This window comes from Drosophila gunungcola, chromosome 3R, assembly GCF_025200985.1.
Source record: "Drosophila gunungcola strain Sukarami chromosome 3R, Dgunungcola_SK_2, whole genome shotgun sequence".
NCBI classification, from domain to species: domain Eukaryota; kingdom Metazoa; phylum Arthropoda; class Insecta; order Diptera; family Drosophilidae; genus Drosophila; species Drosophila gunungcola.
The window spans coordinates 20,887,342-20,901,520 of record NC_069139.1 but is presented as its reverse complement, the minus strand read 5'-3'; the positions used below and the strand labels follow the sequence as shown (position 1 = coordinate 20,901,520).

The 14,179-nt window shown below is 40.0% G+C and overlaps 1 protein-coding gene across 5 annotated transcripts in view; it reads right to left on the bottom strand.

Annotated features, from left to right (window-relative positions):
* LOC128266479 (zinc finger protein 704) overlaps positions 1 to 14,179 on the bottom strand; it is a 117,582-nt gene that overhangs the window by 73,662 nt on the left and 29,741 nt on the right. For 3 of the 5 annotated variants that reach the window (XM_053003031.1, XM_053003068.1, XM_053003061.1), the window contains exon 2: positions 9,117 to 9,155. The exons of the other annotated variants lie outside the window; for them this stretch is intronic. In XM_053003031.1, coding sequence (XP_052858991.1) covers positions 9,117 to 9,155 — 39 coding nt within the window. The remainder of the gene's footprint in view (positions 1 to 9,116; positions 9,156 to 14,179) is intronic. 5 annotated transcript variants of the gene reach the window in all.

Sequence of the window (14,179 nt, the reverse complement as noted above, 5' to 3'; positions counted from 1 at the left end):
CGTTGCTAGTCGTCTCACTAATCGTCAGCTGGCATTCGATTGCAGATGCATCGCCAGCGCATCTAAATTCGAAATGCGCAATTGTCAATCGCCCTCGTGAAATGATACAACTTGACCGGATTACCAGTGTTCCCATTTCCGAATTCGATTAAATTGGGGTGCAAATGAGGGTGGCTTTTAGCCGACTTAAGAAAGATTTATGTTCAACACTAGGTTATTTGCTTTACCTCGTCAGCAATTATCTTTAAGAACTAACAATACACAATGAGACTTTATCCCAACATTTTCTCTTGTCAATCTTTTATTTTGTAATTTTCTATGCTAACTATGAAAAACTTAAAAACAATTTGAGACAGCCATTTCAAATTTATTAAATCGCTACAAGTTTGTAGAGCGCATATCATTATATTTTAAAAAGCTAGTATGTCAAGTGACATAGTTTTCGCCAAGATTTTATTTCCTTTACGAAACCGCCGTTCCCCTTCTCAGGTGAAAATTCCTTAAGTGCTTTTTATGCACACGTCCAACAATGAGGAAATCTTTACGAGCACATCTGCCGCATAAAGAGTCCGACTTTGGACCGGTGGCAAAGAGTTAAGACCCGGCTGCAGTCAACTTGTTGTAGCCGCGGCCGGCAATTAATTACGGCCAGTTGACAGTTAACTTGGGCTGCTGTTTCGCTCGCGGTCGCTTTACTATTTGATCTTTGCACTTCGATGGCGGAACGTGCGGATCGGGGGGCTAGGGAAGTATATACTTTAGCCACGCCCACTTTGTCACTCTTTGTGTGTCATTTTCAAAAAGGAAAAACCAACTTGACATTTGTAAGTCATGATAATTGGTTTGGAAATCCAAGACAAGCGGCCCCGCATCATATTTATAAGTCATTTACTATTACACATTGTCATTAGCTCCCGGTCTACACTAATTTGCTTCCCCCAATTTTGTTTTTTTTTTTTTTTTTGTTTTTTTGGGAATGAGGTCAACTTTGACTGGCTGCAAGAGAAAAAACTGTCGAAGCGTTAAGCAACTAACTGCCAGGCAGGTTGAAGCAGTTGGGGCAATCAGCCAACCAACCACAGCAGCAACAATAAAAAAAATAAAAGGAACAGAAACAGAAACAGAAACAATAACAGCAGGGTCTTGTTTATGCAACTCACGCAACAGAAGGAAAACGGCGACGGAAAAGTCTACAGAAATTTTCCTCTTTCCGCTGTCAGTTTGGTGATTTGTTTTACATTTCACCGGGGGAGTGGGTTAATGGAAAAACTTTGGATTCAATTAGAGAAGAGGGCCAAAGGGCAAGGCGACACAGACGCAGTTGGGCCATTCGACTGTGAAGTTCAAATAACGAATTGGGTAACAATTGGAGAACTTGCAACTAATAAACGATATTTCTGAACTCTTGACATGCGCTCCATTCCAATTCAATCAGACAGCCAGGGCCGCAATTATGTAATGTACCTATATACCTATATATAAATAGGAGTAATAAAGCATATCTCGAGAATCGAGTGAGCGGGACAAGGTCTAGCCTTAGCCATCCATTTGGCTGTCAGCATTTGGGTCTTTAAGCCGCAGCTATGGAAAATGAAAAATGAAATGAGCAAAAACTGAAACCGAAACTGAAACTGAAACAACGAAAATTGTTTACAAAACGATACGCTTGGCCTCAGCGACACCCAGGCCAAATGGGCGCCACTCCCAGAACCCAAACTCCAAATCCAGTCAAGAAACAAAAATGAAACAGCTAAAAGCTTAAAAACCGAAAAGCGAAAACCGCGCAGGCGCGGCAGTTTTACTTTTTCGTTTACCGTTTTGCCCGCTTGCCACATAAATTTTGCAGTAAATTTTATGCAGGCCGCAAAGCAAGAGTATAAATAGCAGAAAAAAAAAACCGTAGGGGAAATCCAGATTTGCATATTTGCGACGCCTGATTAATTTATAAGTTTTTCTTTTATTTGCCAGTTTTGGGCTTTTTATGCCTGCCCCATCGTGTGGCACTTAAACATCAGACATGGGATGTGGCTGAGTATTTCGAAGTTTTAGAAGGGCAGGGTTTTTGCCATAATTTACCCCGAGCATCTGTCTTCATCGGTGTTCGCGCCCTTGTCGATGCATATCTTGGCATTACCAACACTTACCAACATTGCACGGAACGGGGAAAAAGTGTCCGAAACAGCGTCGGGAGCATGCAATTTTCCAATTTGCTTAATTGCCTCACTTTTTGCCAGCGGGCAATTTTATTGTGGCACAACTAATGGCAAATGGCAGTGTGAGGAGGGGGGATTGGTCTTGAGACGTGTTTTTGGTTTCCTGCAATACAAAACATATTTTCAAGCAGCCAAACGGAATTATAATTGAGTAATTAGCTCACTTTGTTGCCCTGAACTACTTTCGAATGAGTTTTTCATTTTACTTTTCGTATAAAATGTATCTAAATGTGTCACATATTTTCGGCATTCTGCGTGGGCGTCGGCCATTAACCGAATACAGCATTTACATATGCCGATCGGCTGCAGCTGCATGTGAGTATGTGTTTGATGTTGCCCCACGACAAATGCCGACACCCACACATTAACCTTCTCTTGAATCACTTTGAGCCATTTAATTAGCCATGAAGGCCTGCCCCCACCAAATGAATGAATTAGCCAAATAGCGCTTGTTAATAACTTTTAAAGCCGATTTCATGTTGATGGCTGATGGCTGATGGCCAGCCAGGCGAGATAAATTCTCTTCTATTTACCCAGCCATTAATGCACTTTGAGGCACTTGTAAGCCAGTTAGCTGTGAAACAGCCTAATGGAGGGCTTAATAAAGTTGCGATGCAAGCTCATGACTAAATGATGCCATTCAAAGGCTTCAAGGCTTTCGATGATAAATTCGCCCTAAATGATTTCCATGCGCCATGCGCCGCTCAAAAATGTCTCAACAAGCCTCAAGAGCGTACCGAAATCTGAAGATTGATTCACTCGAGTGCCACTTGAAAGATGCCCGATTCGGGTTATTCAAAGTGCATGTTAAATTAATTATGCGCTGAAAATAAAAAAGCGACACGAGCAACAAAACAAAAATTAACCCAAATGCGGCGTTTACTCAAACAAAAGGGAACAAAAGCCGCTCAAGTAGCTGCTCAAGTCATTTTTATTTCTTCGCTTTTGCAGCAGTCGGAAAAAAATGTTTTAACACTTTAAGCAGACGACAAGCCGATAAGCAGCTACCAAAAAAAAAAAAAGTTAAGAAAACATATGTATGAGAGCAGGCAATTTTAGGGCCGAAACTGCGTAAAAAAGGAGCTTAGATAATAATGTTTTGATTAATGATAAATGTAGTTCATGACAAAAAAGTAATGTGGGCATAAGATGTTGTTAATTTATAATTAATTCTAAGAAATTTGCCTGCTTTGATAGGTAAATAAATGATATTCTAAGAATATAATATTTAAAAATTGTAAAAACTTTATAGAAAAAATGCAGCTTTTGGTAATTTGAAAATAAATATTTTAAGTACCCCCCACTAGGGTATGAAATCACTACAACAAGCCACTGCGAATCCAGGAACAATCGGCCCACATGGGGATCGGACATAAATTTATCAAGAGTTGAATGCCATCCGCCGAGTGTGTGCATGCACAGTGCTCGTATATGGCGGACTTATCGCGATCGGAACGGACGCTGTCTTGGCCTGGTCATTTGCTTAAATGAGTTGGCAAATAAATAAACACGGCTGCAAGTTGGCAGCAGGCAGCTTACGAGCGGGACACAAACGAAAAGGCAGGAAAGCCAGGCAAAGTGGGTGTGGCCAAAGGTGAAAGAGCCAACAGGCAAAGCCACTTTCATGCGGATTAAATTTAATTTTACGACGCCTGTGTGCACTTGCCTCTGCCCGAGAAGTCTTGTTTTTGGGCTCTTATTTTCTTGCCTTTTGGCGTCTTGGTGTGTTGGTGTGTGACTGCTTCGAATTAGTTGCCGTCATAATAAAACCGTTTAATTTGCCCGCTGTGACATTTTAGTGGCAATTAAATGGATAGCGGGCTGACTTTGTTGCATGCAGCCAGAGTTAGAGTTGTTGGCCAATTTTGGTCAGCCAGTTAGCCAGCTAGCCAGCCAGTCAGATTGCAAGCCGGCCGGTCTGAACCGGCCATAAACCAAAACCAGCTGGCTCGAAGCTCGGCTTGCATTTTCCACTTGGCAGCTCCAAATTTGGCCATTCCTCGTTTGTTGTTAGCTGTTAGCTGCTCGTCGGGCCAGACAATTTGGCATTTTATGCAATCCGCTGCAACTCTTGGCTACTTTGTTGTCATAAGTCCGCCGATTCCACTGAGTGTCGGCTCAAGTTGTCCGATTGTCAACAGTCAACAGTCGGCAGTCGAGATTTGAAATTCGAGAGTCGAGAGGCGAGAGGCGAGTCATCAAGTCGACGAGACACATCGGGCATTAAACGCACTCCGATTTGGTCAGCGGCCGGGCCAGAAAACAACAGCCAGTGCAGGCGCTTCTGTTTTAGCCGCCAAGTAAAAGGCTAATTGAAGTGGAAACAATGACCTTTCATTGTGTAAATTAGTCACAAACAATTTGTGTGGCACTCGCTTTGATCGCCTGTGCCCAAATAAGGTTAACTCTGTTTAATATTTATTAAGTGGGAATTAAGTGACTCGAATTAAAAGTGATGGATTTGGGATGCGATGGGGACATTCACTTGGCTGCGAGTGGAGATTTCCTAACAAAATTCATGTCTGCTTTAAATGTATTTATTTTCTGTTTTAATTAAAAAGTTTTTTTCTTACAACTTATACTAAAACACCTTTAAGAAACTCTTGTATGACACAGAACTATTATCTAGAATGAAGGATATACAAAACGATGGATGGCAAAAGAAAGCTTTTAACAAGTTAATATAAATTGAATAAAATATAAAAAAACCATTGCATTTTAAAAAACAAACACACAAACAATTACGATTTTAAAGAAATGAGAAAACACTTTATATAAATTATATTCTCTTTGAGTTACTGCTACATGGGTTAAAATTAATGCTTTTGCATAGTAAACTAGACTTAAATATTTTCTTTTCGTTAAACTAAAAGATAAGCTTGTGGCGAACATCGTTTGGAATACAAATCAGCTAACGGAGTTAAGGATCAGCAGAGTGATCATCAAGGTAATTGCTGCCCGCAGGTGAACTTCACCCGCAGATCAGTATTAGAACCGAGAGATCTGCTAAGCTGATTTGCGAACAAAACGCCAGAATGAACATCCATATTTCCTTGTTGCGATCACTGCATTGGCAATTGTGTTGCCACATCGTGATGTGGTCGACAAGCTGGCTGCCATATTTGTGGTATCCTCGGCGTGTTCGAGGCTAATCAGCCGCTTGTCGATCGCGAACAACATGCAAACCGGGCAAGGTGTGTACATATGACTTTGATATTGAGCTGCACTCGGCGGGAAATACTTGTATATCGTTGCCACATCAAAGTCAATGCCACCAGGCGGACGCAGCTCATTAATCAATGCCTGGCAAAACAAAGAAACCAAACGCGGGCGAATAAAAAGCAAACAAAACGCCACTAAGTGGCGACACTTCCTCAACTCAACCTCACGCCCCCAGAGAAGACGAGTTAACTGAAACAATAAAGATGATGCCGCTTTGGCTGCCAATCGGAGGAACTTCTAATTACTCGTTAATTTTCTGCTTAGTCGCCATGCCCACTCCACCTTCTACAGCACCGCTGAATGATTCACTTGTCAATTTCGTAAATTATTACCTCATGCCCGTTGTTGTTGTCGCCGTTGTTGCCTTGCTGAGCGGTAAAAACATGGCAAAAAGAGAAAAAATGGCAAGGAGACAGCAAGAAAAATGCATTGCCAGTCAAGGCAGGGGAGGGCCAAATGGAAACAAAAGCGAATCAAGTTAATTGCCGTTAATTTCGCCATGGCACATTGGTAACAAGGAAGGTCGCCATCGTCAACAACAATGGCAACACCAACAGCAACACCAACAGTAACAGCAACAGCAACAGCAACAACGAAGACGACAACGTTGCAATGTCTGAAATCAAATGAAATGCGTAAATTGCTCAAGAGCTGGCTTCAGATGGGATGTCGAAGTAAAGCCAATGCCAATGGCAAAGGCAATGGCAATGCAATTGCTACACAGAGAAAAAATGATCACAACATCCAGATCCTACTTAAATATTTCTAGTTTTCAGTCATTAAAATATTTATTGTTGTTTTCAAATTTGTAATAAAATGTATTTTAAAGTCATTTTTGTTTTTTTAAGAACTATCATAAATTTAATGATTAAACTGATTAATTTACATTGAGGGTGTAATTAAAACCCTTAATTAAGTGCCACGTAATAATTCAAAAATGTGTACTATTAAACTTCAAAAAACCAAATGAATGGAATTGTTGTTATTCAAATTGTTTTTAATGTATTATTGTATTTTATTCTATGATAAATGTGTGTAAGATACAAAATTGGCATTACTAATGTTAACATTAATCACTATATTTGTTTGAGTGGATACACAAAAGTAGTAATAAATTGTATAGTATTATCCCTTAAAGTTGTTCAATTAATTTGCTGTGCAGTTAAGTGCAGTCGGCGGCAAATTGCTTTCAGCAGAGTGGGAGGTTCGGCAACAATGGGAGATTCAGAGCGATTATCCACTGGCAAAGATCACGATAAATCAACGGAAGATAACAAATTTGATGGATGCTTTGTTACAAAATCATTTACTATCGCTCCGTTCCAATGTTGATCAATGAGTTCGATTAATCTGTGAACTTTTCATAAGACAAACAACGGATTGAGATCGTTCGCGTTCGCTGGATCATGAGATCTCCGGCCAGCATATAAATTGCCATATGGCTAATGATGGCTTATGGCATGGAGCCATCGATCAAGTGCCATGCAGGGCTCGGCTAATGAAGCCAATAAGCCAAGTTCTAATGACTCGCACTCGCACCACATTGCGCATACGCCCCGTGGGCCAGAGCCTGGCAATTTTCGCTCGACATTTCGGGGCCGCACAACCACAGCCCACATTTAAAGCTCATAAACAATCGGCAGCAGCAGCACTTATTAGCAGCTCAATGAAATTGTACCATAAAGCCAAAATCGCGGCAAGGGGCGCAGCTTTTATTTCTTGCAATAACGAATCGAATGCCACTTAACCTTGAGCTGCAAAACGGCAAAAAGCAAAGGCAAAACGAACTAAAAGCCGCTGCCAAGCTCAGTGGAACCAATTTTGAAAATCCGCTCACGAAAACAATTGCAAAAAGTCATTAAATAAACCAGAAACCAAAAGTGCGACACACAAAACCGATTCAGCAATCGACGAGTTGCATTCAAAATTGGCCTCAAAACCGAGCAGAACACAAAAAGGCAAAAACCAGACAGAACCTCAAAACAACAGCGAAAAGAGCAAACTGCATTGCAAATTAGCTAAGCGGAAACCGCGCCATGGAAAAACTGAAAAGCTAAAAAAAACTAAAGAACTGAAAAACTGAAAACTGAAATAAACTCGAAAATGGCAAGGACCAAGGCTATTTGGCTGGCAAAACACATACCCTCTGCACACGGCAGTGCCAATTAATTTGTTTTATGATTTTACGAGTCGGGCTCAGCCCACCAAAGACAAGCGGCCAAATGCCAGGCAAGGAAAATTCGCATGTAGCCGGCAGCACAAACTGGCAACTGAAATGCCACTAAAACTAAAGGCTGCCAAGTGAGGATGAAGACGAAGACGAAGACAAAGACGAGGACGTTGTTCGAGTTCGAGACGATGCGTTGCAGCCTGGCTAAGACCTGCCTTTTGGCCGGGCTCTCCATCATGGCATCGAGATACATTAGGAACGCCCCTTAATGGCCAGTTAACCGCCTCCAAATGCCTTTGGACCAGCTGAAGCCACAGCAACAGCAACAGTCACAGTCGCAGCCACGGCCAAAGTAGAATGCAATAAAAATCGGTTAATAATGTTTTTCACAACGCCATTTTAGCCATGCAGAGAGCTAAAATATAGGTTAGCTGCATTTATCAGGGGGAGAAAAGGGGCCACAGCAATAGCAAAAGCAAAGAGCCATGGGCCAGGCACTTGGCTTTAATGTTGATGATCAGGCATCATGTTGTTTGCCGGCAAACGCAGCGTTTAACCTCGGCCAACTTGGCTTGTGAAAGAAATGGGGATTGGTCGCCAGAAAACAAAAACAAAAACAAAAACAAAAAAGAAACAGAAAACAGAAAACTAAAAACAGAAAACAACAGAAAAAGTGTTGGCAAACGCAGGAACATACATCTTCATTCAACAAGTTTGAGACTTGGCGAAATGCCTTTCCACACAAACTTTTATTTCTGGTATTGGAAATCAATTTCCTTTGCCAAAACAAATGACACAAAAATCGTCTTCCATTAATTTGCCACCATTCTCACGTTTGAGGGAAATTCTTTGGCCATTTTCCTCACTCCGACTTTGGCTAAGTAATGTTACCAAGACTTACGAGCATCATCAGCAGGGGCAATGGAACAAAAAACAGCACAAGTAATTTCAAGTTGAATTTTTAACGCTTCGCTTTTCGGTTTGGCTCTGTGTGCTGCTTTCTTGGGGCTGTGGCCGAGCTTTGGAAAATCATTTCAAAGTGCATCAGAGGTGGGGCTCGCTGTAACCACAAAAACAATGCACAGAACCATTAGCTGCCGACTGTAAAACTGGTGGCAAAGGGGTGGATGAGGAGGAACCACAACATTAACCGCTCTCAATGTATTTTCCATGATTTTTATTTTCCTTTTCTCGAATTTTGTAGGCCAACATACATACGAGCAGCGAGCCATTTCTGTTATCTTTTGTAAATCATTTTGTTGCCACTCCGAGCAACTCCGAGCAACTCCGTTGCAACGTGCAGTCGAGTTGGTCGTGGGGAAAAGAAGCTTACAGCTCCACTCGACGCGGCTCAACTGGCAATTATTGTTGCTTAGATACGTGAATATGAGGGTATGGGTATGAGATGAGCGACGTCCCTGCTGATGAACGGATTGGTAGCGAGCATTGGAATTAAGCTGAGTTGAAAGGCAGATCATCCCATCGCAAATGTCTGTTCTTGTTTTATTTACCGTTTTAAGTTGCCAGCATGCATTGCCATCAAAACGTACCTGCAAAGAATAGGGGGAAAAACCATTAAAACTAAATAAACAAAATAATTGGTAACCTAATCTAATTTAGAATGTGAATGTGTTTAAACCTTTACATACTAGGATAAGAACAATTTTGAAAATCAGCAAATTGCAATTCAGTGCAGCTAGCTAGCTATTATTGGCGGCCCAACTCATGAGAACTGCCAATTATTTTGTACTCAATTAATATAACATTAGTTTTGGTTTTCATTCATTGCGGTTTTTAGTTATTTTAAATATGAATGTACTGCCATTTATTTGATTTTTAATTTGTCTGTTATTAAAATTGATTTTAATTTACAGTCATTACATATAAATTTAAACCACATTTAGTTTAAACAAAATGCTTTTAAATAAAATAGGAACTATTTTAAATTTTATTTTTTGCACAATTATTAAAATATTTTAATATTAAATCGTGCAATTTGACATGCATTGAAGTAAATTTTGTTATTCTTTATTTAATGTAAACGTAGAATTTTTAATTCAATAATTACTGAGTTTTCAGTTAACATTAAAAGCAATAAACAAAAACAATTGGTAACTTAATCTTATTATTATTTGTGTGAACGCGTTTTTACACTCTATGCTTTAAAGATACCATTTTAAGTCGGATAAGTAAATAATTGTGCGTAACGTATAACCGTGTAACCGTATCGAAACCTTCTAAAGCTAGCATTTTAATAGAAAACTAAATCCAATAATATATTTTAAATAGAAGAAGTTGGAAAACTTCGAATTAATTAATGGGCAATTGCCCTAAATTGAGTTTTCATTGGAGTGGAGTCTATCAACTATAGCTATGCGTTCCACGAGCTTCTCCTTCCGTCTGATTAAAATGCCATAATCAAAGCTTCATGGCTGAACATGGCCTGATAAACATTGTAATGTACACTTTTCAAGGGGCGGATGTATGGGATGTCCGTCAGTTGAAGTTGGCTGCATCTGCTGCTGGGTGCTAACAAATTGATATCTCTTACATGATGATGATATTTTTTGCTCACTGCTAAAACTATTTACACATTGTTCACATGCAATCCGTTTATGTGGGCGAAGGGGGCTTGTGGGCGTGGCAGGGGGGGGCGACAGCATATGCAACTTGTATCTTCATCTGTATCTCGGTATCTGCGACTGTATCAGTGCCTTTATGTATGCCCGCCCAAACGATTTCAGTTTTTGCCATTTTCACTTCTATGGAAATCATTAAAAATGCAACTGAAACGGTTGGTGTTGATGCTGGCGATAATGCTGTTGTCATGGCTTTTATTGTTGATATCGTTTGTTGTCTGATAATTTCCATTACGACTTGGAGGGGCCAAACACTCCCATCTCGGGGGATTTGTTACGCTCGGTTGCGTTGCATCTTTTGTTTTTTTTTATATTTTCATACTCAGATGGATGTATACGAGTGTGCGTTGCGTTCAGTCATTTGTCTGCCTCTTTCATGTCGGTTTCTCTATTAATTAATTCAAATTGACATTGAAACTCGGCAACAATAATAGCCGGCAGCAACAAATTGGAAAACAAGCTTCTAATGATTAGTTGCATGCCTCTTTCAGCTTGCTAACAATGTGCAAAATGCTGTTTGCTTTGGCAATTCCTCGTCTTCGTTTTCCGTGCTTCTGTGTTGTCGTTTTCACACCGTTTTTTATTAACATTTTCTCTGTTTGCTACTGCATTGTGATTGTGGCTTCCTATTCCAATTGCTCAAGGCCGAAGCATTGCGGAAGTCCAAAATGAAGTGGCTAATTCGCAATGAGCGAATGCAATGTCATTGATCAAACAAGGGGAACTTTGCGGGCTTTAAGCCAACGAAATCGAGCAGAAATAAACAATGGTTTATTTTTTATTTAGACGGAATTTAATTTCGATTTACTCCCTATACCTTTTCAAACACCATAATATATTCTTTCCTGTTTAAAAATCTACCCAAATCTATCTCTCTTTTAGATTTAATTTGTCTTTTTGTACTCTTTAACTTTAATAGCCACTTATTAAACGTTATAGGCAAATAAAAAGTTAAAAATCACCAGCACTCGAAATGAAAGCTCGCCCAAAGAGCATTTCGTGCTTTAAGCACTCACCAAACCTAGAAATTGTTGATGTAGGAATTCACAAGGCGTAATCAATAAATAAATTTTCTATTTATGCAACAGCCTCGACAGCGGTGCTCTGTCTCCCTCTGTGCATTGGTGTCTCTGTCTTTCTGGTGTGGCAATGACAGCGGCAGCAGCAATAACCCAGCAGCAACATCAAAACAACAGCAGCAGCAACAGGCAACCAGCAACTAGCAACCAGCAACGAGCAACTAGCAACATAACGGGCCCAAAGCGACCGACCGGCAACTTGTCATGAATACGAATACATATAGATATGTTGAGGGAGGGGATTGCGGTGGAGGGACTTACATAGTTGCATGTGAAATACACATATATATTTTTTATTTTTCTCGCTTGTTTTCCATTTTTCTGTATTTTAATTTATGCAAATAAATTTCCACTTTGCACTGAAATCAAAATGAATTAAGTGCGAGTGATAGAAAAGTTGTCGTGTTGCAACAGTGTGTGCCTGTTTGTTGTGCGTGTGTGAGTACCGTTGCTTGTGCCACTTTGAACGGGTTGGGATTTTCGATTTTTAATGCATTTATTTTTTATTATGTATATAAGTGTGTATATGTATGTGGATATATAGTATGTATATCTCTTGGCCGGCCGGCATCGATTGCTGTTGACATCGTGGCTATTGGATTTTATGGGTGTTGTTGAAATTGTTGTAGGTGTCGTCGGCATCTCGAGACTTGGCAAGTGCGTGTGCTAATGTTGGCTGGGAAACTCGTTTTTTCCCGCTGACCGATGACAACGCCTCTAAGTAGTCCAAGGTGCGTGAAATAAATTTTCCGAGCCGCCTGTCCAACTAATTTGATTCCACTTTGGCCTCGTCGCGTTTTTCCTTTTCTGTGTTTTTGTGTTTTTGTTTTTTTGGTTTATTTTTGTGGTATATGCACTCAAAAAAAATGAAGATTGTACTCATAAACTAAATCATTTTGGTTTTTTGAATTTACACCTAGCTTTTAAGTTAAAAATTTTTTCCACTTGCTTATAAATCTATACAAATTAAAAAGAAGAGGTGTGTTTTTTATAACAGTTAAAAGCAGAGAGTAAAAATACTTGTTATTTGAGGCTTTATTTATGCAAACTGTGATTAGAAACAAAATAAATATAAATTATATATAAAATATAAGTTTCAAAAGCAATTACTTTTGGGCCCGTTTTTAAACTAATTAAAAATACAGCTTGTTGCCTGGTTTTCAAAGCCCATAACCTCTGAATTTTATGGTCAAAACGATTTTCCCAGAGTGTACTTTTCTTGATGCTTTTCGCACACCCCAAAATTCGCAACTTTTGCATGACAATTTCGATTACACTGTTGCAGTGAGAATAATCTGCTCGATATAGTGTATATATACGACGTCACGCCATAACCAGCCACGCCCATATAAAGTGAGTCAGAAAGGCGGAGGCAGAGCCGTCGGCTTCGGATCGGATATGTAAGGAAAATAGCGTAAATTAGCATAAATTACGGGATAGGTTAAGTGGAAGTTGAAAAGCGTGTACGCAATCGCCTTGAAAAATGTGCAGCGGAAATTTAAGCATAAATTGCTGACCATGACGGTCAGGTGATGGCGTTGTGGGGAGGTGATTTGCGGGGGGGTAACCCCGGCTGACCGCTAATTAAGTGGAAATTTATGGAATGAAATTACACTGGGCCTGCCTTCGAACGCGGTGCGAGCATAAAAATATGATTTTCACTGACCATGTTGCCCTGTTGCTCCGGTGTCGGCAATTTTCCGACAGCAATTTGAATAAAATTGAATTAAATTCAGCTTTAGCACACATAAGCACACACACACACATGGGCAGCTCAATTATTTTGATGGCCCGAAATCTGAGGGATTATGTAACGATGGCTTAAGTTAATTTGGGGGCTTTAGTCCTGACCGCAAAGTAATTTACTGCCTGCAATCGAAGAAGGGTGGTCCGACTTTACACATGGAAGCAGGATTTTCAATTTCCGCAAGAAAATTGCAAATATTGGGGTAAAATAAAATAATGAAAACTAAAATTGAATTACCCCTGTCATGTTTACAGGCCAATAATGTTGTTTTTATTTCGAATTGGCCGTGTAAACATTAAAGTTAATGAATTTGCGATCAACACTTTGTTTTGCTGGTATGCAAATTAGCCTGCGATGCCAGAGATGGTCCTGCATGTAATTAAGTTGGGGATTCAGTTTATAACCATTGGTTCAGGATAAATATAATTGGAGAAACCGAACACGACACAAAGTATTATGCATTTCAGTCGATAATTAGTAGGAAATGGCCATCATTAACCAAGTAGTACTCCCATTTTGCAGGCATTCAGAGTCTCAAATGTCATTCAACTTATGACCGGCTTTTGTTTACATTAAAAACTTTACAAAAGGATATAAATAATTTCGTGCATTCTTTTATGAACACCTGCAACGGCTTGATGTTAACAATAAGCCTATGTTTAACAAACTGAAAAGGCTAAAGCATTTATAAGTATATAAAATACATTATTTTAGGGTTGTCGAAATGAAAATGTATTCAAGTTCGTTTAGTTACCGAAAGCTCGCCGTCCAAATTAGTTATTTAAATTTGAAAACAAATTGAGTTTAAGATTCCGCCGGATGAAACAAATGCCGGCCAGCACTCAATTTGATTGTGCATTTCAGCCGATTTGCATACGGCTACATAATTCATTTCAAAATGCCGCAGCGAAAACGCTGGGCGAAATCAATCTGTGTAGCATTTAACATTTTATCGCAGCTCGTAGATCTCTCCTCGCAGCCAAGTCGGTGGCAAACGAGGCCTCTGGGCCTGTGGCTTTACCGAAAACTGGTTTTGGCCTTACGGCCACCCCAAAACACGTTGCACGTTACAAATGAATTACGGTTTTCGGCCGGCCTGTTCTTTGCCG